Here is a 23,040-nt window from a genome sequence, read left to right on the forward strand (position 1 = left end):
ACAATCCTGTTCCTGTATAAGAGAAGGAGTTGGTCCAAGTCCTAGGCCACATATGTCACAATTGTTTTTTTACCTTCAGTAGCTTTTATACTCATATCAAAGTTACTGCTTTCATATTTAGGTCACTCAAAGAGTTCCTCTTACTCTGGGTTCCTGCTAACTATGCACAACACCTCAGAGGGTGAGTTACAAAACTATTTTTCTAACTGTAGCAAAGGTAATTTGGGGTGGGGGAGGCTTGGGATATACCTAAATGTAGCTAATGACATTGTCCACCTTGAGGGATGAAAGGGAAACTGCACTTAAATTTAATTCACCATTGGATAGCTCGTGCCGTAAAGAACACACATCAAATATCCAAGAAGCAAAATTGATCATTAGCTTAATTTGGGGGTTCACTATAGGGGGGTTACTTTGTCTAGAACACAGGCACCTGCAAGTAGAATGTGAGCTGACTTCTTGGCAATCAGATCTTAGCCCTTTGAAATGTATGGTTGATGTAAGTATAATTAAGTAGTAAACTTGTATGGTATATACCTATATTCCAATAGTGTATACCTGTATGTGTGGGATTTGCTAATATAACCATTTCAATAAAAACCTATTGAAAAAGATGCATTGGCCACATGGAGTACTGTTGGTGGTAACCTGTATCAGTGAAGACTCTTGGTTGCAAATGTCAGAAACCCCAACCCAAACTGGCTTAAGCCAAAGAGAAGTATGGTGTCTCACAAAAGCTTAAATGCCATGGGTATGCTTACGTCACTTATAGCATGGCTTGGCCCTCAGACACTGACACCAGGACACATTTGCTAGCCTTGCTTCCTCCAAGTAAACTGCATTCTCAGGCTCAGAGAGGTCATAGCCCCATCAGCACAAGAGCTGGTTTACTTCCCCAAGAGACCAGAATGGCATCTCCTTGACCCTGATTGGTTTGGTTGGAAGCACATGGACATCACCGAACCACTATGGTCACAGAGGTAGAATGTGCCATTAGCTAAGGCCAACATGGGCTCTACTTCTGCAGCCCAGGAGTGCATTCAGCTTCACCTGAAAGATAGGAGCTGAGAGTTGTAAGGTGTGGTTGCCACAGCAAAATCATGATGCTGCACAGGAAGAAAAGGATGTTGGGGCAAAAACAGCCAATGTCCAATACATGTAGAATAGAGTTGGAACCTTAAAGGTCTGGACATTAATATTACCTCTGCCACTTATTAGTATGAAATTGGCAAATCACTTCACCTGTCTGGATTTCAGTTTTATCTCTTTAATATGGATCTTAAAATATCTAACTCGTAGGGTAAATGAGTGGGGATTGGATTTAAAATAATGAAAGTAGGCTTAATATCATATATACAATAACAGTCTAGTATCTGGAATATAAAAATAACTCTTACAGCTCAACAATCAAAAAGACAACCGGGGTTTCCTTGGTGGCGCAGTGGTTAAGAATCTGCCTGCCAATGCAGGGAACACGGGTTCGAGCCCTGGTCCAGGAAGATCCCACATGCAGCGGAGCAACTAAGCCCGTGTGCCACAACTACTGCGCCTGTACTCTAGAGCCCACGAGCCACAAGTACTGAAGCCCGCTCTTCTAGAGCCCGTGCTCCGCAACCAGAGAAGCCACCACAATGAGAAGCCCGCGCACTGCAGCGGAGTAGCCCCCACTCAACGCAATTAGAGATAAGCCCATGCAGCAACAAAGACCCAACCAGCCAAAAATAAATAAATTTATTTAAAAAACAAAACACCTTAAGCCTCCAGGGATGATTCTAAAGTGCCCACTTCCCTCTGGCCTCCTTCCGGATTCTGGCGGCCTCAGGCCAGATCCTGCAACCCAATTAGCCCTGGATATTCTGGATTTATGCCTATTGCCCCAGACGGCATTTAACCGCTCTCTCATTCACTCAAAAGGGTCAATGTTTGGACTGTGAGGCGGTCGACCCCTACAGGCCAGCACTGGGAGAGCAGGGATCCACAACCCCAGCCTCCCTTTGCTGCCCGCCCCATACCCGTTCAGAAGCCCCTGCTGGCCCCAGGGCAGGCCCTGCCCCCGACCCCAAGACCACTCAGCCTCAGTGATCCCATCTATAAAGTGAGGGACTGCACTGGTTTCTGAGGACCCTGCCAGCCTCAGAGCTTCCTGACAACCTGTCCTGGACTCCCGGAGGTTCTCTTTGTCTTAGGCCCAAGTGCCAAAATTGAGTTACCAAAATCGACTAACCCTTTTCCAGCCACCCTTTCCAATGTTAACACGCACTGGCTTGCCCTGCACAATCAGCCAAAACTGTATCTCCAAATGCTGTTTCTCTACATTTTCCCCGCAAACCCTGGATGGGTTTTTACAAAAGGCCAGAAGCCCTGCTATCTGTGGACCGTGGACTCAACCATTCCGGCCAAAGGCGCGTGGCCCCGGCACCTGGCCGCTCCTGCTAGATGAGGCTGCAGCGCAGAGGCCTGCAGCGAGAAGGGCGAAAGTGAAGCGGACACGGCCGGGCTAAGCCGGCCTGTGGCCCGAAGACTGGGCGGGTGGGCGGGGCCGGGTGGCGAGAGCGAAGGGCCCGCTGGTCCCGGCGGCCGCAAGGGGGCGCCGCCCGCTCGCCTCGCCCCGCCCCGCCCTCTCGGCTCCGCGCGGCGACTACCGCGGCGCTTCCGCCTGGCTGGCCACGGCCCGGTGTGAACGGCGCCGCGATGTGGCTGGGCCCGGAGGAGGTGCTGGTGGCCAACGCGCTGTGGGTGACGGAGCGGGCCAACCCCTTCTTCGTGCTGCAGCGGCGCCGGGGCCACGGCAAGGGCGGCGGCCTCACGGGTGAGAGGCGCGCGGCGACCGGGCCTGTGGGCGCCGCCGCGGGGCGGGCGAGGAGGGGGCGCCGGGCGGCGGGGCCCAGGACTAGCGGCCCAGGACAGGCCCAGCCTCGGCGCGTCACTGCGGACGCGCACGTCAGCGCGTGCGGCGGGGTCCTGGGGGCGCGAGGCCGGCACTGAGTGGGGGGTGGGAGGTAGGAACGCGAGCCGCCCGTGGGAGGCAGGGACGGGGTGGGGTGGTGCGAGGTGAGGACGGGGCCAGGGACTCGAGGAAGACAGATGCGCTCGCGTTAGGAGGCGGTTGGGGAGACTTCGGTCAACCAGGGCAGCCAGGAGAAGGCTGGAGGCGGCCTCTGCCCGGACTCGCTGCCCGTGAGCTTCCCGGTGCTTAGCGGAGGCGTGTACCGCTTCCTGGAAGGGGATTTCACAGCTGAAAGTCCGCGAGATCTTCTGGTCTTCTGCTTCAGTTTCTCCAAGTGCCTCCAAGGAGGGGTCAAGTGATACAAGCATTCGTTTTCTTTTGCCTCCTTCATTCCCAACTTACCAAAGAATTGCCTTTTCAGCAAGATCAGAGTTCTCCCAGCTAATGCTGCCCTCAGCCCCCATCCCTCCAGCTTCTCCTCACCCACCTTTCCTGCTTCTTGGTGCGTTGGAGCTGCAGACCGAGGCTTAGCCGAATCACCAGTATATGTGTTCCGGTGAACCAGCCAAGGTGCCTCTTTGCCCGTCTGGGTACTACACAGGACTAGACTAGATCGGCACCTCCTGGAGTGTGTGGCATTTGGGATCCAGGGGATGCCTACTGGGCATTCCCTCTACAGGGGTTGTCCAAGGTCCCGCCTGCTCCAGGACCTGCCCCAGGCACTCCCAAGCAGACCTGGGTCAGTCTTAGGGCCAGACCAGTGCCTGCGCTCCTCGGGTGGCCCATTGTTGCCATTTAGGACCTCAGGCCCAATGTTGACAGGTCTTCCAGTTATCAAGAGAATTTTCTGTGAAATGTCCTAATTTTAAACATTAGCAGCTAATGCAGTCCTACCAGATGCATATAGAAGCTTCCCATAGGAGACCTCTTCCGTCAGTCTTTCCTGGGCCACACCTCCTGATGTGGAAGAGACTGTACCATTCCCAAGAAACCTGTTCCTTTGGTGCCTTGAGCTCTTTCCCAAAGGCCTCTAGAATCACAGGAGCCAGTGCTGGACCTGCCTCCTGGACGAGACTGTTCAGTGGAAGTTAGACAGCAGCCCCTCTGGAGAGACTGACCAGTGGTCAACCTTGAAGCCCAAGTAGAAAAGCAATGCTTGGGCGACCAGTATCTTTGGTTGCAGCAGCATACCATTGTGTCAGATTTCAGGGCTTGTTCTGTGCTCTGTTTCTCCACAGATCATCTCAGCAGGTGGGTGGGTCCCTCTGTGCTCTGCTTTCCTGTACAGAGAAGGCCCTTTCTACCACACTCATCTCTCCATGTCCCCCAAGGCAGAGCTCCCCAGGTCCCCCCTGATAACCACACCTTGAACTCTCTGCTCCAGCTAGGTTTGGTGAGTCCTGGCATAGCCTCTGGCATGGCCTTCCCTGTGCCATCATGGACATAATGGCTTCCTGACCACTGTCTCCCTGGGGGAGGAACAGTTAGTGATGTGGTTTTATTCAAGCTGTCTTTTAAAAACAGATACCAACCTAGATTCTTCATTGAAGAATGTGATGAGATGGCCTGCCCATTAAAAAGTTTTCAAGTCTTGCAGTATGGATATGCCAACAGTATAGGAATTAAAATAAAATTTCTGAGACCAGAAGAGAAACCTCAACACAAACAGTAAAAAGCAGTTTATTCCAAACACTGATAAGGCTTGAATATGCCGCTTTAACTGCAATTTAGAGAAGCATTTTAGAACATTTCAGTAAAACAAGTGAGAGATTACAGACTCCTGACTTGGATGTATGTGAAGAGTACCTTCTTTTGTAACTGGTTATTTTATTTATTAGAGACTGGAGGGGGAAAAAATCAAATTAAAAATGGAATATGAAACAAGTGTTAAAATCGAGCAATAAAATCAATAGAAATTATTCTGATATCAACAGGAAAATGGTAACAAAATATTTTCAGATCATACCAAAAGTAGCTCTTCATGAAAAGGAAAAAATAAGTTTCAAATAGGAACAATGGACAGGCTTTTATGTAGTTGGATAATTCTATAAATGGCGAAGAATGAATCGAATAGTGGTAAAAGGTAGACGTTTTCTCTAATTTATTGGGGAAATAGTGACATTGACAAATGTTGATGACATTGTGATGAGAAGGAAAACTTGAAATGCCCTAAAATGCTTCAGTTCAGAGGTGGAAAAACAAAACAAAACAGAATCGGTGTTTTCCTAAATTGGACAGTTCTAAAAATTTGCATGTTCTTTTTATTCATGACTTTTGAGGCTACATTATCTTCCTGTTGTTGATGGGGAAAATGATGTTACAAAATCATTGTCTTATGAAGAAGGCATCAGAGTACACAGCCAAAAAGGCCACACATGTCAGAGAAACATGTCTTAAGAGATGTGTCTGGCAGTTAATAAAACACTGTATTATTTTTCTGGATTTTGTGATATTTGTAGTATTGTTGTTTTTAATTGTCATTGTTGTACTTTCTCATTCTGAAGAAATACTTGTTTTCAAACCTGATTTTGTATTTTTCTTGAAGAGGGCCTCCCAGATCATCTAAGCTTTGGGCCCCATAAAACCTGAATCTGCCCCTGCCTGCAAGTATTTCTGAGTCAGGAGGACAAGCAGAAGCTTCCAAGAAGAAGTGGGAGGGGATTTTTTGATAGGGATCAGACACTGGCTGAAGGCCTTTGAGGAAAAAGAAGTAATTTAACGGACCAGGGTAATGTAAGGTGTTTCACCCTCTTGGCTGGGGCTTTGGGGGCACTGCTACCCTCATGGCTGCCTCCAGCCAGGCCCAGCTCTCAGCCCAGCCTTCCCTCACCCTCCCCTCTCTCTGCCCTGTTGCCAGGTCTTCTCGTGGGCACCCTGGATGTGGTGCTGGACTCCAGCGCCCGGGTGGCCCCTTACCGCATCCTGCACCAGACCCAGGACTCGCAGGTCTACTGGACAGTGGCGTGCGGTAGGTGCCCTGAATCACAAGGGGTGCTGGGCAGGGCCTGCCCCAGAGAGGGAGGGGACGCAGCCTGCATTCCTGCATTGGACATGGCCCACTGAGAACCTGATGCTGCCCCTTGTTCAGGCAGCACAGCCCAGGCCAGCATCCAGCTTAGGAAGGCAGCTCAGCTGTGCACAGATGCAGGGCAAGCGGACATGGGCCCCATGAAGCCCTGCGTGCCTCTCTGAGGGCTTGGCCTTGGGCAGTGTCCATGTTCTCCTGCTAACCTTTTCTCAAGGCGGATACAGCTTATCAGTATTCATGGACTACATATTTTTTTAATTCACCTACTCACGAAAAGTTATCTATAAACCCCAAAATCAATACTTGTGGTACTTTTGGGGTCATTTGTGGACATCTGTGGAAATGTGTGTCTGCAGAGCAATGAAAAATTTGAGTCACCGGACACACAGGTTCCCAGCTGAGGTGGAACAAGGCATCCTTCTGCCTTCTTGTTTCAGCTCTCAAACCATAAACATGTCTCCTTTTAGAAGTCTAAGCACCATGCTTCTCACATTTTGTGTTATCTGTTGGTGACTTTGCTGTTTAAAATGGCCCCAGGTATAATGCTGAAGTGCTGTGTGGTGTTTTTAAGCGCGGGAAGCTGTGATGTGCCTTATGGAGAAAATACAAGTTAGATGAGCTTCCTTCAGGCATGAGTTACAGTGCTTCTGGCTGTCAGTTCAATGCTAGGGTATTAAAAATATATATTAAATGAGGTGTCTTTAAGCAGAAAGACATATAAGACAAAGTGGTGTATTGATTGGTTGGTGAAAATGTTGTGACCAGAGGCTCACACGAACTTAGCCCTGTAGCTCCCCTGGTTTGTAGAACATAACCACTGTGAATAACGAGAATCGCTGGTAGTTGTCCTTCTCGGAGGACACACCCACCGTCCCAAGAGTCCAGGGGGAAGTCCCCTTTCAGCCTGGCTGAGGTCCCTGGGATAAAACAGCAGTCATAGCTGGCACTCAGACAGCACTTCCTGCATGCCAGACATGTGAACCTCCCAACAACTCCAGAAGGTGGAACTTTGATTTTCCCCATTTTGAAGATGAGGAAACTGTGGCCCAGAGGGGTTAAGTAACTCTCCCAAAGTCACACAGAACCACAGATCAGACCCAGAGCACCTGTTCGTGTCCACTGTGCTGAATATCTCTCTCTGCTAGAAGCCACAGTGTCACTGTCCCCCAGGATAGTGGTTTTCCTTGGAGACCTGAGAAGTGATGGGAGTGTTCACAGCTGGACTCCAGCTTGGGGGGGTGGGGGGAGAGAGGTCAAGGGGTGAAGGCACCAGGGTGCCCAGAGTGGGGCACTGGCAGGAGAGAGGCTTCCTATGTGGTAGGGCCCAGGGCAGTTGGTGTGTGCCTGGGCTAAGATGAGACGCTTCACTCTAAAATGGGCCCTTGAGATGTTCATCTTTGTCTCAAGGTGTTCCTTCTCAGGAGAAGGGCAGTGGTAGTGAGAGCAGCCTCTTTGTGGGGAGAGAGGGGTATGGCTACTCCGTGGGGCCTTGTGGGAACCCCATTGGTGGCATCAGGGCCTGCTGCTGGGGAGGGACCCAGATGCACTGTGGAGCCCCTGCCCTGGTCAGGCCCCTGTGCTCATCTGCTCATGCCTCTCTGTTTTTACCCACCACCTCTCTTCAGCTCTCCAAAAGCAGACACCTACTGACACCTGCCACTGAATCTCCACTCCTTAGACTGCTATTAAAGGACTTTTCAGGGTCTGCCTGCCTCCATTTCTGTCTTCCTCCCCCAACCAGCTCACACCTGGCCTTTGCCACTTGCAGGGCCTGAAGTTCTTAACTGTACCTGTCCTGGCTGGTGTACCTACAGTGTCGCCCCATGTCTACTTTACTTCCTCCTGCTCTGTTGAGTACCTACGCAGATGTCACATCCAATGGAAAACCTTCCCAGATTCCCTGGACTCATGTACCTACCCTTCTCCCTCCTCTAGACTTGCCGTGTCTCCACCAGCACTTTTGCATTGAAGGCTCACTGGCTCTCCCACTAGGCCAGCAATTCCTTGAGGGTGTGGGCAGGTTCTGCAGCTGGGCAGCCTGGATTAGCGTTACGGTGTGGTCACTTCCCAGCTAGGTGACCTTGGGCAACATACTCAACCTCTCTGTGCCTCAGCTTCATCCTATAAAATGAAAATAACTGTACCTGTCTCCAAGGTGCTCTTAAGAATCAAATAAGATAATCCATAAAAAGTTCTGGAAAACAGAAATAGCACTTAATAATTTAATTAGCTATTATATTTTTTATTCCCAGTACCTAGCATAGAGATGGCATAGTTTCAGTGTTTACTTAGTGCTAAATGAAGATTGAGTTGCTTTTAACTAATAATTCTTTTAAGTGAATATATGTAAATATTTATAATTAAAGTGCAGACAGATCCACACAGGCTTTGTGGACAAAATTCCTGTTTTAGGCTGCCGGGAACATGTGTGTAAGAGGGTTGCATCACATGCAAACTCAACTTTCAAATTCAAATGTGGGTTCTTAGCAAAAAGAGCAAGAAAGAACGAACTCACTTCACCTAACAACTAGACCTTGGCCTCTGTGCACTAGGGAAAGGAGGCCATAATAGATATACAAAGAAAAATGAAAAAGAAATAATTTATGGATGATTTAGGAACTTCCAGAGGTAATTTCTATTTATAGTTACCTATTGTTATGATTATCACTGTTGTATGATTCTGGGTTTAATCATTTTCACATGGGCATCCTCCCACAGACCATGGGAGGGGGTCTTTCTGTGGAATTGCTTGTTAGGGTGGTGAGCCTCTTGGGTAAATGTAAAGAAACAAATCAACCCTAACCAAGTCAGGCTGGACTGTGACATGTGACAGAGCAATGAGCAGATGCCTGGGCCAGAGGAGATGACAGGGACAAACTCAGCCTGGCCAGGGCGGGGTCAGAGCTGAGTCTTCAGCTGATGGAAAAGTTGTAGCCAGGTAGTGAAGGATGGGGTGACCAGGGATCGGGCGCCCAGCAAAAAACGTCTGTGGTCCACAGTCATGTCGGACTCACGTCTTTGCTAACGCTCCCTCCATGCCGAGTGTGTGGGCCTGCCGTGGTCACAGAAGCAACTGGGCCTTCTGGGTGCTTACAGTCCACAGACTGTCCCACCCTAGGCTGCTGAAAAGGAAGCAGAGCCTTCACTCCTTTTCTTATTCTTGTGTTAATTCATTCAGAGAAGAGTTCTTAAGTGCAAAAACCCCATGCCAGACACATGAAAAACCCCAAAAAGTGGGGTGCCAGAGGGGCAGGGGAAGCCAGGCCTGGAAGGGACTTCCCTCATCCCTTCAATTTTCCTCCTGGGGCCCCTTTTCCCAATTCCCTGATGGAGGCAGAGAAAACAGCTGCCTCACTCTTTGGGAGTGGCGATGGGCCGCCTCTCTGAGTTCTCCCATTTCCACTGGGCCTACAGTGCCCACAAGGACCCCTCCCTGAGGAGGGCAGGGACCCTCTCCTAGGTGGGGCAGACACTGGGGGCCAGCCAGACGCTGAAAGATCAGACAGTGGTTCCTGGAAGAGACGGGATCCAGGTTGGGATGTGAACTGGGATGAGGAGGAGGAGGCAAAGACCTGGGTGGGGCTTCTGGCTTCAGAGAGAGGGATGAGCACCTCTGGCCCAGCAGGAGACCAGCCAGCCAGGGGCCTGGAGTCCTACAGGAAGCTCCAGCTGCCATCTGTGGATGCCTACATTCTCAAGAGAGCCACAGTCACCTATACCAAGTCTGACTGTGTCTGGCTAATCAGCTGTACATGGAAGACCACATTAAGTCCTTTTATCTCGAAGAAAAGTAAGTAAGCAAACCTGCAAATGTATAGACTATTTCTGGTAGGACACAGAGGAAACTAGCAGTCACTCTTACTCTGGGCATTAGAGGGAAGTTGAGGCTTTATTTTCCTCATGACTCTGTAATTCTATTGGAATTTTTTTATTTTGTGTTTTTTTTATCAGGACCATTTATGACTTTTGTCATATACATGAAGAAGGAAAGAGTAAGCAGCTCAAAGATTGTAGTCACTTTGGTATAGCAAATTAGGTCAGCCATTTTAATCTCTCTTGAGTTTATATTTAAGGCCTGGTGATTTTATGGTTTTCCTTTTCTTTATGCCACCAAACCTCTCCTAGGTTCTTCCCGCAAAGAGATCACAAAACACTGGGAATGGCTGGAAAATAACTTACTCCAGACACTGTCCATCTTTGACACTGAGGAAGACATCACCACCTTCGTCAAGGGCAAGATACATGTAAGATTCACTTTCCACTACTGGTTCTCACTCTCTTCTCTGGGCTACCAGTGTTCACCTTTGTCATCTTCTATAACTTTCAGACAACACCGTGTAGTTCTTTCCCCCATTAAACAGAGATGGAAACGAAGGGTCTGATCTTTTAGTGTTGAAAGGGGCAGTTGAACTCATTGTATGCAGGCCCCATCTACTGGCCAGCCACCGGAGTTTAAGCTTAGCTGGGAGTTTCCATTCCCTGCAAAGGGCCTCAGAGCAAATATGCAGATACACAACTCTGATAGCCAGTTCCTTGGCCAACAGAGGAAGAAGTTGGAAATGACAGGATAATTTTAGGTATATTTCTATTATAAAACTAACATTACTTCAAAATGCACAGACACTTTGACCCAGCAAGTCCATTCCTTGGAATTTACCCTACAGTGTATTCATATGTCCAGAATGACGTATGTATCAGGATGTTCCCTGCAACACTGTTAGCAAAAAGGCTGGAAACAATGCCTCCCAGTCCCATGGTAAGAGGGGAAGCAGCTGTTCTTTCCTCTGCAAATTGAGAGGGCTCATACTTGCTAACATAGCATTTATTGAGTATTTTCTTTATGAGTACTGTGCTGAGCACTATATATTCAGGGGACTTGGTCAGTCATATGTGGTATTCTTAGTGGAATATTTTACAGCTAGCAAAATAATTATGAAGATTGTAGCAATGTGTGAAAACATCACAGTGATGTTTAGATTGTTTCCTCTTTAGGGAATAATTACATAATGAGCATTTATCTGAGTTGTGTGTGTGTGTGTGTGTGTATGTGTGTGTGTGTGTGTGTGTGTGTGTCTTTTTCTTTCTGTTGGATTATTGCCTTGGATTAGATTCCTCAGAGAGGTGTTACCAGGTCAAAGTTTCATGATGCAAACTTACTTTGGGCAAGCCCTTGTGACTTCATCATACCAGAACCTCCTAGACCTGGGCAGATGGCACCAAGAGTTCCTCAGCAGTTCTCTGTGTACCCTGGGGTTCAGGGTGGGACCTGTGTTGCCTTTCTAGTTCCAGGAAAATAGACAAAGAGAGCAGAGGCAAGTCTTCACTCTCCTAATGAGCCAGCTGGGCAATAATAATAATAACAGCAACATTATGGAATGTTTCCCTTATGCCAGGCCCAAACAAACTAACCAACAGAACAGAATAAAGTTCTAGATGAGTCCAAGGAAAAAATGGAAATTAGAAAATATTGAGGGAATCCCCAGGCCATCCAGTGGTTAGGACTTGGCACTTTCACTGCTGCGGCCCAGGTTCAATCCCTGGTCAGGGAACTAAGATCCTGTAAGATGCGAGGCCACAAAAAAAAAAAAAAAAAACTGAGAACTGGGCAATTATGGAAATACTACTGTTTATCAGAATTTGTGAGATGTAGCAAAAGCAGGACACAGGAGGAAATTTAAAGCCTTACATTTTCTGTTTTATAATGTGAGGAAAAGAAGAAAGGGTGGAAATTAATGAGCCAGGTGTCCAATTCAGTAAGTTAGAATGTCAGAGAAACCAGGAAATTAGAAAGAAGGAAATATAGTTATCACAAAAAAATTACTATTCGCTGAAGATTCAGATTATATTTAGCATTTTTTTAGCAATAAAGTATTTTTTAATTAAGATAGGTACCTTATTTTTTTAGACATAACGCTATTGCGTGTTTAATATACCACAGTATAGTGTAGACTTAAGTTCTATATGCACTGGGAAACCAAAAAATTTGTGTGACTTGCTTTAGTGCGACATTTGCATTATTGCTATGGTTCAGAACCAAACCTGCAGTATCTTCAGGGTATGCCTGTAACAAAGGGAAGAAGTTAATTCCTTAGAAAATAAAGGAATGATACAGAAGAGCAACAGGTCCAAAAACAGATGTAAAATATAAACAAACCTGTGGCAAAAGTGATCCAGGACAAAAGAGAGAAACCTCAAATAAGTAATGTTGGGAATGAAATATGATAGCATCTATTTAAAATGCAAAGTTAGGGGCTTCCCTGGTGGACCAGTGGTTAAGAATCCACCTGACAATGCAGGGGACACGGGTTCAAGCCCTGGTCCGGAATGATCCCACACGCTGCAGAGCAGCTAAGCCTGTGTGCCACAACTACTGAGCCTGTGCTCTAGAGCACATGAGCCACAACTACTGAGTCCACATGCCACAGTACTGAAGCCCGTGCGCCTAGAGCCCGTGCTCTGCAACAAGAGAAGCCACTGCAATGAGAAGCCTGCGCACCGCAACAAAGAGAGTAGCCCCCGCTCGCCACGACTGGAGAAAGCCCACGTGCAGCAACGAAGACCCAATGCAGCCAAAAATAAGTAAAATTTTAAAATAAAAATAAATAAATAAATAAAAGCAGGGTTAAAAAAAGAAGAGAGTAAGGGGACTTCCCTGGTGGTCCAGTGGTTAAGACTTCACCTTCCAATGCAGTGAGTGTGGGTTCGATCCCTGGTCCAGGAGCTAAGATCCCACATGCCTCGTGGCCACAAAACCAAAACATAAAACAGAAGCAATATTGTAACAAATTCAATAAAGACTTTAAAAATGGTCCACATCAAAAAAATCTTTAAAAAAAAGAGAGAGAAAGAGAATGCCATAAACAGCTTTAAGCCCATAAATTGTAAGAAGTGAGACAAGATGGACACTCTTAAAATAATATGTTTTAGTTTCCAGTTGCTACTGTAACAAGTTACCATAAACTTAGTGGTTTAAAACAACACAAGTTCCTTTTCTTACAGTTCTGGAGGTCAGAAGTCTGAAATGAATCTCACAGGCTAAAATCAAGGAATTGGCAAGGCTGACTCCTGGAGGCTCTAAGGGGAGAATCTGTTTCCTTGCCTTTTCCAGCTTTCAGAAGCTTCATATCCGTGATTCTTGGCCCTTACCTTTCTGTTGAATGCCAGCAGCATGGCCTCTTCAGTCAACCAGTCAGTCTCTCAACCCTTCTGGGGATTGGGATGTAAACATCTTTGGGGGGGCTATTATTTGGTCTACCACATAATAGAACTTAAACTGAGACTCACAAAGAAATAACAAACTTGAATATGCTTAAAACTATTAAAGAAATTGAATCAGTAATTTAAAATCTGCCCAGTGATTTTTACAGTCCAGTTGTATCAGCAAACAAACAAAATCCCAGTCCTGTGTGCCAGGCCGTTTATTCCCATTGGTGAGGACCATTACTCCTGAGTAGAGGCCAGCGGACAATGCAGAGGAAAATGCAAAGCAGAGTGTCAGCCCCTCTGCTTCCTGCTTGGGGGTCTCCCAGGTGCAGCTGAAGGAATGGGGAAAGGGGACTGCCAACTGAGACCCAGGAAGGTAGCCTGAGGGACAGGGTGCCGTGATGGCCCACAGGCTGTCTGGGGCCCACCTTTCCACTGGTGGGGCCCCTTCCCCAACCTCCCAGTAGGTGCATTTGAGGGAAGCAGAAGACAAGGGCAGGGCCTTAGTAACAAGAAGGGTGCTTTGCCAGAGCCTCTTTCCCAGACATAGAGCTAGTTCCTGCAGTAGTGTTCTGGGGAGGCACCAGAGGCAGCTTGAGAGAGAGAAGAGGTTGGAGTTGCAGCTACAGTGGTACTGGCTATACTGAGATGGAGGTACATCTTACCTTTGGGTCTTCACCCAAACTCCTGGCTGTTCTCCCTGCTCATGGTTACAGGAATTCGAGGCTGCCAGGAGGCTCAGCAGAAGCAGCAATCTGGGCCACAGCAGTTGCCTTGAATTACTTTAGCTTATCAAGTCATCATCCTCCTGGAAAATCTGCATGTACATTTTGAGCCAAATGCGCTAAGAACCTGTTTTACCCCAGGAGGTTTGGGGTTGGCTTTGTGGCCCAGGGTGATGTCTCTGGGCACCCTGAGCCCAGTGAAGTTGCTGGTGGGATACAGCATAGATATGCCCTGAGTTGGTTGGCCCTGTGGCTGATCTCTGGACCCTGAACTGGGTAGGTCCTGAGCTGGGTGGGTCCAGCAGCTGGTCTGTGGGCCTTGAGCTGGGGCAAGAGGCAGGAGTCCCCTGGTATGTGGGGGGGGGAGTATCAAGTACAGAAGATCCTCCAAGACATTGTCACAAGAAATGCACGTCACAGAACAGTGCCACAGCAAGTTCCCATTTGGGCAAAGAAAGAGGGGAAAGAGCAGATTGCATGTATTTGCTTAAAGGTGCATCAGTGCCAGCCTGTCTGGGAGGAAACCAACAAAGTGCCTACAACAGCAGAGGAGATGGAGGCTCCCTTCTCACTGAACACACTTTTTTACTACTTGCATGTTTTTACCATGTTTATGTATTATATTTTTCAGATATTTACATTAAAATAACTAAAATGTAAATTTAAAAATTCCCTTCTCTGATCCAGTAGAGATAATAGCTCAGGGAGTTAGGGGAAATTGCCCAGCATCTGTCTGGCCAGAGCAGGCGACAGGCCTACCTGCTTGTGGCCCTTGGGCCAGCAACCAAGAGTCCTGGGTCCCACCACTTGAGTTCCCTGCGGGAACCAGTCCCCTTGTCCTCCTACAGGGCATCATCGCAGAAGAGAACAAGAACCTGCAGCCCCAGGGAGATGAGGACCCTGGGAAATTCAAGGAGGCCGAGCTGAAAATGCGGAAGCAGTTTGGGATGCCCGAGGGAGAGAAGCTGGTCAACTATTACTCCTGCAGCTACTGGAAGGGCCGCGTGCCCCGGCAGGGCTGGCTCTACCTGACCGTCAACCACCTGTGTTTCTACTCCTTCCTGCTGGGCAAGGAGGGTGAGTGCAGGCAGCAGGAGTGCCCCCTGTGTCCCCCCTAGCCCCAGTCCCCCAGCTGGCCCCATCATCCTCAGGGCATCCTCCTCTGCCCTCACCCTTGACCTCGCCTCTAGAAAGTGTACTGCCTCCCCAGACTGTCGAAGTTCCTGAGGGCTGTCCCTCCTCGGCCCCCGGATATTCTGTCCCCACATACCCACCAGAGAGTCTCCCCAGAACCTAGTGGCCCACGACCAGAACTCCAGACTTGAACCAGGCGTCACCGGGCTCTTGGGGGCTCCTGTCATGTATACATCAACTAGCACAGTTCTTCACATAGTGACTTTCTGCACAGGGCCTCCCCTCTTTCAAGTAGAGTGCCAGGGCACCCATCATCCCTGAGCGGCTCCAGGTTACGTGGTGCCTTGGACGTGTGCCCCTGCAGCCACCTGCTGCAGGTCCCTCCCCACAGGAAGCCCTGGCCTCAGGACAAAAGGCAGACTCCCAGCCAGTGCACTCTGCTGCATGTCGCCCCCAGGGCTTTAGCTGCTCTCAGTGTGGCCTTTCCTGGGCCCAGCAAGGCCGGCTCCCAGCCATGCACACACACCTGTCACAACCTCCCCTGCCTTTCTCCTACCTTTGCATCTTCTCATCAGGCAGGGGCCAGCGTCCTCTCTGTGCTGGTCACACCATGTCGTGACTTGTTCCCACATCAGTGCACTCCCACTAGGTGGGGCTTCTCAAGTCCAGGATCTCAGCTAGCTCACCTCTGTTTGTTCATTCATCTCATCCTTTAGCCGTTTGGTGGGCAAACCCAGGAGATTCTCGGGGCTGGGCACTGGGTTAGCCCGGGACGGCCCAGTCCCTCCTCATGGAGCTGGTGTCCCAGCGTAGCTAGGCTCAGGCATGGGGCCTGGGGGTGGGGAACGGGCAGGCAGTAGATGCTGCCCGCTCCCCCACATGGGTTCCAGGCCCAGGCAGGAGTCAGGAGCCTGCCTGCCCAGCCCTCCAGCTGGTTTGACCTGATGGTGTGTCTGTCCCCTCTGGTGTCCAGTGAGCCTGGTGGTGCAGTGGGTGGACGTCACACGGCTGGAGAAGAACGCCACGCTGCTCTTCCCTGAGAGCATCCGTGTGGACACCCGGGACCAGGAGCTCTTCTTCTCCATGTTCCTCAACATCAGCGAGACCTTCAAGCTCATGGAGCAGCTGGCCAACCTTGCCATGCGGCAGCTACTGGACAGCGAGGGCTTCCTGGAAGACAAAGCACTGCCCAGGCCCCCCCGGCCACACAGCAACATCTCGGCTCTGAAGCGGTGCGTTGTGCCTCCCCCACCCCCAGCAGGGACCTGCCCTCCTCACCCTTCACAGGCTCCCTGCGTGTAAAGGGGGCCAGGTGAAGGGGTGGTTTTCGATAGTGGGGAGGGCACCAGGAGATTCACAGAGGCGTCGTCCTGAAAAACCTACCGCTGATGATGTGGAGGGAGTTCTTCATGTATTACTTCTCAAAACCCTGGGGTGGGGAGGCTCTCACAGGCTCCTTGGTCTCAGACAGGAAGCTGAGGCACAGGGAGGTAGAGCAGCTTGCCCCAGACCCCAGTGCCTTAGCTCTAAGTGAGCAGTGGAGCCCAGGACAGGCGCCCCACCACGTCAGCCAGGGTATCCCCAGAGGCCTCTTCGGGAAGGCTTCAGAATCCCAGCTCGGTACACCACCTCCATCCCGCCATGATTGACAGCTCTTCTCAGGACCCCTGGGCCCTGACCCCAGGCCCCAGGAGACAGCCCTGCACAGGTCTGAGGTCTCTGCCACCCTGTCTGTGGGAATTGGTAGACAGAGGAACAATTCACTAGGGCTGGCCCCTCCAGAGCACTCTGTTCTCGCTCTTCCGTTGCAGCTTAGAGGAAACCTGTAGGCCAGCCGGGAGCTCAGATATTCCCTGAGCCCCTGGGTCCCACAGCCAGATTCACACCTGTGTATGCAGAGACTGTGGCCTAGGCCCAGACTCTTGGGTGCACCTTCAGGACCAGAATGCTGTCCAAGGATATTACTTTCCTGATGCGAGTGACACAGTGGCTTTCAGAACCTTCCAGAAAGAAAATGAGTAGGGCCGGACTTGATATCGTCTCTGGCATTGTCCATCGAGGTGTGCCTGCCAGGCCGAGCTCAGGCTGCTAGCGGCCCCCATGGGGCTGGGAAGAGAGAGATGTATACGAGGACAGGGCCACCGCGGGGGTGAGAAACAGGCTACCGGGCCCCTGCCTCACACAGCCATCGGACTGGCGAGTGTGCATTTCCGTTAAGCAACAGCACCCTGTGTTTTTTTCTTTTGGCTGCACCACGTGACATGTGGAATCTTAGTTCCCCCACCAGGGATCAAACCCATGCCCCCTGCAGTGGAAGCATGGAGTCTTAACCACTGGACCGCTGGGGAAATCCCAGCACCCTGTGTTTTAGACTTGACTCCACACCTGCCTGTCGGGAGGCCTTGTCTGAGTTTCTAGGTGGGGCTGGTCTTCCTAGTGAGAAGCGGCAGGGCGGGTGCAGGCACCCTCTGGGCACCACCCACCCTCAGTACCGAGCATGCTGTTTGTTGACCACTCCTCTGCTGGTCATACGGATGTCCACGTTTTACTACTTGACCATTCAGTGTACATGTGTTATTGAACTCTGAGATCCCTGGGCACAACTTGCTCACAGGAGGACCCCCACGAGCCTGAGTCCAACGTGGAAACAGAGGGCATGAGGCCGCCTTGTGAGTGTGCTAGCCCCAACTCTTGTCTGCTTTTCTATCTCCCCCACCTTGGTTTCACCAGAGACCTGGACGCTCGAGCCAAGAACGAGTGCTACTGTGCCACGTTCCGGCTGCCCGGGGACGAGCGCCTGGACGGCCACACAGGCTGCACCCTGTGGACCCCATTCAACAAGCTGCACATCCCTGGCCAGATGTTTATCTCCAGCAACTACATCTGCTTTGCCAGCAAGGAAGAGGATGCTTGCCACCTCATCATACCCCTGCGGGAGGTGAGCCCTAGGTCCTTGCCAGCTCTTCCCTCTCTTACCAGGGCACGTGGCCAGGTCCCCAGCCCAGGAAGCCCCTCAGGATTTAGTGATGTGAGTACAGAGGGCACATGGTGGTTCATGTGCTCCCCAAGCACCTGTCCTGTACCAGGCCCTGGAGGGAGTGGGTGCACTGGATGCCCCCTCAGGGATCAACCTCACCTGGTGGGGAGATACGGTGGGCTTTGGCCTGCCAGCAGAGCTCACAGTGGGACATACGAAAACCTCAACAAGGACCCACACGTCCCTGGTCAGAGCCCAGTGGCCTCCTGCAGGTGAGTGTCCCCTAGTCCTTCCTCCTTGGGCCTTGCAGTTAGACTTTGGCAAAGCCCTGCTTTGGCTGGGCTTGGAGGACTCTGATCCCACCCCAGCCCCATGTTACTCTCAGGGGCCACCTCACTGTTCCTCTCCTGACACCTGCCTTGGCTGTGGCTCAGGCTCTAGCAGAGTCATCGGAAGTCAGCTCTTACCTTTCAGGAGTGGGGTCAACTATCACCTGTCAAGGGTAGGGTTAGCTCTCACCTGTCAGAGTTATTTTTTCTCCAGTTTCTTGGGCTTCCACAGTGACTCTGGTAGAAACAAGGCCATTTGTCCTGTGCTGCCGTGAAGGTGTAGATAGTGAGGGAGAGCCGTCCACCCCTCCAAGGCCTCCTTTTCCTCATGGCCCAACAGGGCATACTGGCTGTTTAATTGAGGTTTAAGTGAGCTTCTTAAGCTATAAGCTAAAACACAGTATTTTGTTTCTATTTAAAATGTAGAGCAGTGGGACCTCCCTGGCCTTTGTACAAAACCCTGAAGTTGCAGGTATTGTTGCGAACAGGTGTGAGGTAGTGTGCTGCCTCAGTTTCCCCAAGGGAAGTCAGAGGCAAAGGACTTAAAGGAGCCACAGCTCCAGGCTCAGGGGCTCAGCGCTGGCCCCTGACCCCTCGCTCTCCTTTGGCACTAGGTCTGTGGATTTGTCCTGGGTGCTGTACTGATCTGACCCTGAGCCCTGGGGGCTGGCTACAGGGTCATCTTAGGCCCAGCTCCATTTCTCCTGATGGGTCCTGACATTCCTGATGGCAGAGAGCTCTGGCTGAGCCAGGAAGCTCTTGGGATGGGGCTCTGCAGCTGGTCCTGATGGAGGCCCCTGCCCAGCACTGACCTCAGTATCCTAGCCAGGGGGCTTCACAGGAGCTCCTCACTCATGCCAGCCACACTCATGTGTCCACTGGGCTCTTGAATTTGCACTCCCAAATCTCATCCTCGCCTCTGGAAGTGACACCCCTTCCATCCGTTTGCTGAGGTGGAAAGCGGGAGCCATCCTTGATTCTGACCTGGCCTCGTTCCCACATCCTGACCATGGCATGTCCTGTCAGCTTGCTCTCCAGAGCATGTCCCTTCCTCTCTACAGCCACCATCTAAGACAAGCTGTCTGCTTGGCTCACCTCAGCAGTACCTTGTCTACACCTAAGGCTTGAGGACCTATCCTTTAGATCCCATCCTTCCACAGCAGCCAACATAATTTAAAAATCTGCCCACCCTGGGTAGAATCCTCCGGTATCTTCTGTGATTAGAAGAATCTCCAGTTGCCACACACAGACATGCAGGCGTGCACACACACACAGAGACACAGACACACACACACAGACAGACACACATACACACACACACACACACACACACACACACAGCCCACCCCTTCTCACTCTGCCCCAGCTTCTCCGGTCTTTCTTTGTCCATCACGCCAGTCCAGCCCCCTCCTCAGGGTGGTTGCTGGCCTCTCCCCTAGCTCTTCGTCTGGCTGCACCGGGTCTCAGCTCAGTTACTACCTCCCCAGAGGTGCCTTCAACAGGAAGCAGCCCAGCGGCCTCCCAGCTTGCCCTGTGGCCCCCACCAGCCCTGGTGACCGTGTTCATTAGCCTGCATGTCCATTGTTTGTACCCATCCCAGACTGCAGGCCCTGCCCCCTAAAAGCCCATCCTGTGCCCTGCACACTTGTACTGCTCTGTTCACACACCTCACAGTCAGAACTGGGCCCAGGACGCACATCAGGAAGTGCTGAGGGAATGAGTGCTCAGGAGGGCTTGCAGGCAGGGCAGCTCACTGTGCTTTAGGGCAGGGACATGACTGTCCATCTTGGGGAAGCTGATCAGGGCCAGCAGCTGGGCTCAGGCTTTACATTCTGTGTCACCATCCTGATGATGGTCCTGCAAGGCTGATATGTTCACACCCATCAACAGCTGAAAAAATGAGGCTCAGACATGCATGTAACTCACACAGCAGCAAGCAGCAGAGTCAGAATACGACTCGGCCAGGCCTGGAGAGCCCCTTGTCCACTCCCTGCCCCATGCCTGAGAGAAGACAACCTAAGCCCACCATGCTCTCAGCTTCACAAAACCATCTGGCTTTACATCCCAAGATACAGACCCCCAAATGGTGTTTTTGTCTTCTCAGGTGACCATTGTGGAAAAAGCTGATAGCTCCAGTGTCCTGCCCAGCCCTCTGTCCATTAGCACTAAGAGCAAAATGACCTTCCTGTTTGCCAACCTGAAAGACCGCGATTTCTTGGTTCAGAGGATCTCTGACTTTCTCCAGAAAATGCCATCCAAGCCGCCAGGCAACAGCAGAGCGGGGAGGAAAGCCAGCATTGTGGACTCAGCCCCAGAGGTGAGAGGGCCCTTCAGAGCAGTGGGGTGGGGGTCAGGGCCAGGAGAAGAGCCCAGGCAGCCCTGTGGTACCTGCCTTGGGCCTTGGGTGGGGAGGGTCCCCGCTTGGTGCAGGGTGGAAAACCTAACCCAGCCCCAGTCTCAGGTGTCCTGGCCACACGCGCGATGCCTAGGGTCACAGCCCTGTCTGTACACCAAGACGTGCCCCAGTCCTCCTGAGCGTCACCCCTGCCTGCCTTAAGTCCTATTCCACATAAGAAGCCTTCTCTGCCTGGCCCAGCCACCCTCATCTCTGTCCCTTATGAACTCTGCTGCACTGAGAGCCACTCTGTTTAGGCCTGTCCAGCTTGTGTTTATTTACCTGTTGGGAGATTGATTTCTCCCATCAATCTTTCTTACAGGGTTACCTTTTACTGCAATCTTTTTACTATACCAACAATATTAATAATTCTTTAACATCAAAAACTTGTATTTACATTTCCCCAGATGCACATGTTCTTTTTACAATTTAGTCATTTGGATTGAGGTACACATAGGTCATACACATGTTACAGTGGGTTGGTATAATCCCTTTTTATCTATAGGTTTCTACTCCTCCCTCTCTCTCTTTCTCTCTTTCTCTCTCTCTCTCTCTCTCTCTCTCTCTCTCTCTCTCTCTTTCTCTCTTTCTCTCTCTCTCTCTCTCTCTCTCTCTTTTTTCTTTTCTTTTCTTGCAGTATTTTGTTGAAGGAATTGGGTCATTTGTGCTATAGAGTTTCTCGCAGTCTGGTGTTTGCTGATTGCATCTCTTGGAAACACTTAACGGATTCTTTTGTGCCCTGGTTCTTGTAAGTTGGTGGTTTAGTAATGAGATCCAGCTCAGATTTGGATTCAATTGTTTGTGTTGGGGAGTGGGGGGCAGATCCACTTGTAGGCAGGATTGAGGTGCTGTGTACTTCCACCAACAGGTATGTAATACCTGGTTATGTGCTGTTACCAGTCATTGACAAGCATTGCCTAGATAATTCATTAGGTAACTCATTAGGATTGCAAATGGGGGCACTCTAATTCTATCATTCCTTCTGTTCATTAGCTGGAATATTTCCATATAGAGAAATTTACCCTCAACAACTATTTGGTTACCGTGAGGCACAGTTCATATAGAAAAGGCAGAATAAATCTTTTTTTTATTTACCAGTTGTTAAAATGATGAATTTGGTTTTCAAATATCCTCAAAATATGACCAATTCAGTTCTTTATGTTTACTTTTTAGTATAATTATGAACTTACAGATTTAAGCAACTTGATGTGTTTCAGTCCATGACAGTTATTATCCTCATTCCATCTGTGACCAGAGGAAGCTTATTCAGGTGACATCTGAGTCCTTTTGACATCACCCTGGCCATGTTTGATCACTCCCTTGCTTCTTGGTATCTTGGACAAGATGTGTGTGCTAGTAACAATCTGGATTTGTGAAAACACTTCATGATTAGAAGAGTCCATATAAAAATCCACATATCTGGCTGCTCTGGAAAAATCAGGGGCCCTGACATTACAGGGCCCACATTCCCACTGAGTGGCATTGGAGCTGAGTGGTGGCACGTACACTTCAGCTCCCCAGAACCCCACCTGGTCTGGCCCATGAAAGCCTTTAAATTTTTCACCCCTGTAATCGATGCTCAGTCAACTATTAAATAGATAAGGAATGGAAGGGAAGGGAGTGGGCAGAATCAGTGTGCAGTGGAGACATTAAGAAAGGTTTCTTAGAGGAGGTTGGGCTTGATCTGGGATTTCAAGAAACAGTGAGGTTGGATTGGATGAAAAGGGATGTGAGCAGGAATGTCGAGCTGCCTTCTCAAGGCACAGTGCAACAAATGACAGGGCCTGACCAGCCAGTGTAAGATTGGCCCAGTGACCCCTTCCAAGCACCTGCCCTTCGTTCACCCAACACATTTTGTTGCATTCCCAGTAGGTGCCAGGTACTCTTCTAGGCACTAGGAATAGAGCAGATTAGACAAAATTCATACCCTCTTAGAGCTTATATTCTAGTGAGAGAGACTGTCCGTAAATAAATAAACATACTATATGTCAGGTGGCAATAAGGGCCAAGGATAAAAATAAAACAGGGTGAAAGGATCAGGATTGCTAGGGGAAGCGGGGGGCTCTGATCAAGTGGTACTTGAAGGAAGTAAGGTAACAGCCCTAAGGTATCTGGGGAAAGGGTATTCGAGGCAGAGGGAATGGCAGGTGCTAAGGCCTGGAGGCAGGATTGAGCTTGGCACAGGCTGCTGAGATGAGTGGAGACAGGGCGCAGGTAATGAAATTAGAGAGAGAGTGGGAAGCCAGGTCATGTAGTGCCTGTAGGCCCTTGGGAGTACTTAGCTTTGACTCTGAGTGAGATG

At 50.0% G+C, this 23,040-nt stretch overlaps 1 protein-coding gene across 2 annotated transcripts in view; it reads left to right on the plus strand.

Annotated features, from left to right (window-relative positions):
• Positions 1-2,651: 2,651 nt before the first annotated feature.
• Positions 2,652-23,040, plus strand: part of TBC1D9B (TBC1 domain family member 9B) — a 44,070-nt gene continuing 23,681 nt past the window's right edge. The window contains exons 1-7 of one of the 2 annotated variants that reach the window (XM_065875659.1): positions 2,652-2,809; positions 5,805-5,915; positions 10,101-10,219; positions 14,752-14,980; positions 16,011-16,269; positions 17,768-17,975; positions 20,448-20,660. In XM_065875659.1, coding sequence (XP_065731731.1) covers positions 2,692-2,809; positions 5,805-5,915; positions 10,101-10,219; positions 14,752-14,980; positions 16,011-16,269; positions 17,768-17,975; positions 20,448-20,660 — 1,257 coding nt within the window. In that variant the 5' untranslated portion in view covers positions 2,652-2,691. The remainder of the gene's footprint in view (positions 2,810-5,804; positions 5,916-10,100; positions 10,220-14,751; positions 14,981-16,010; positions 16,270-17,767; positions 17,976-20,447; positions 20,661-23,040) is intronic. The other variant, XM_065875660.1, reaches the window with a different exon arrangement.

Source organism: Phocoena phocoena, chromosome 3 (assembly GCF_963924675.1).
Source record: "Phocoena phocoena chromosome 3, mPhoPho1.1, whole genome shotgun sequence".
NCBI classification, from domain to species: Eukaryota; Metazoa; Chordata; class Mammalia; order Artiodactyla; family Phocoenidae; genus Phocoena; species Phocoena phocoena.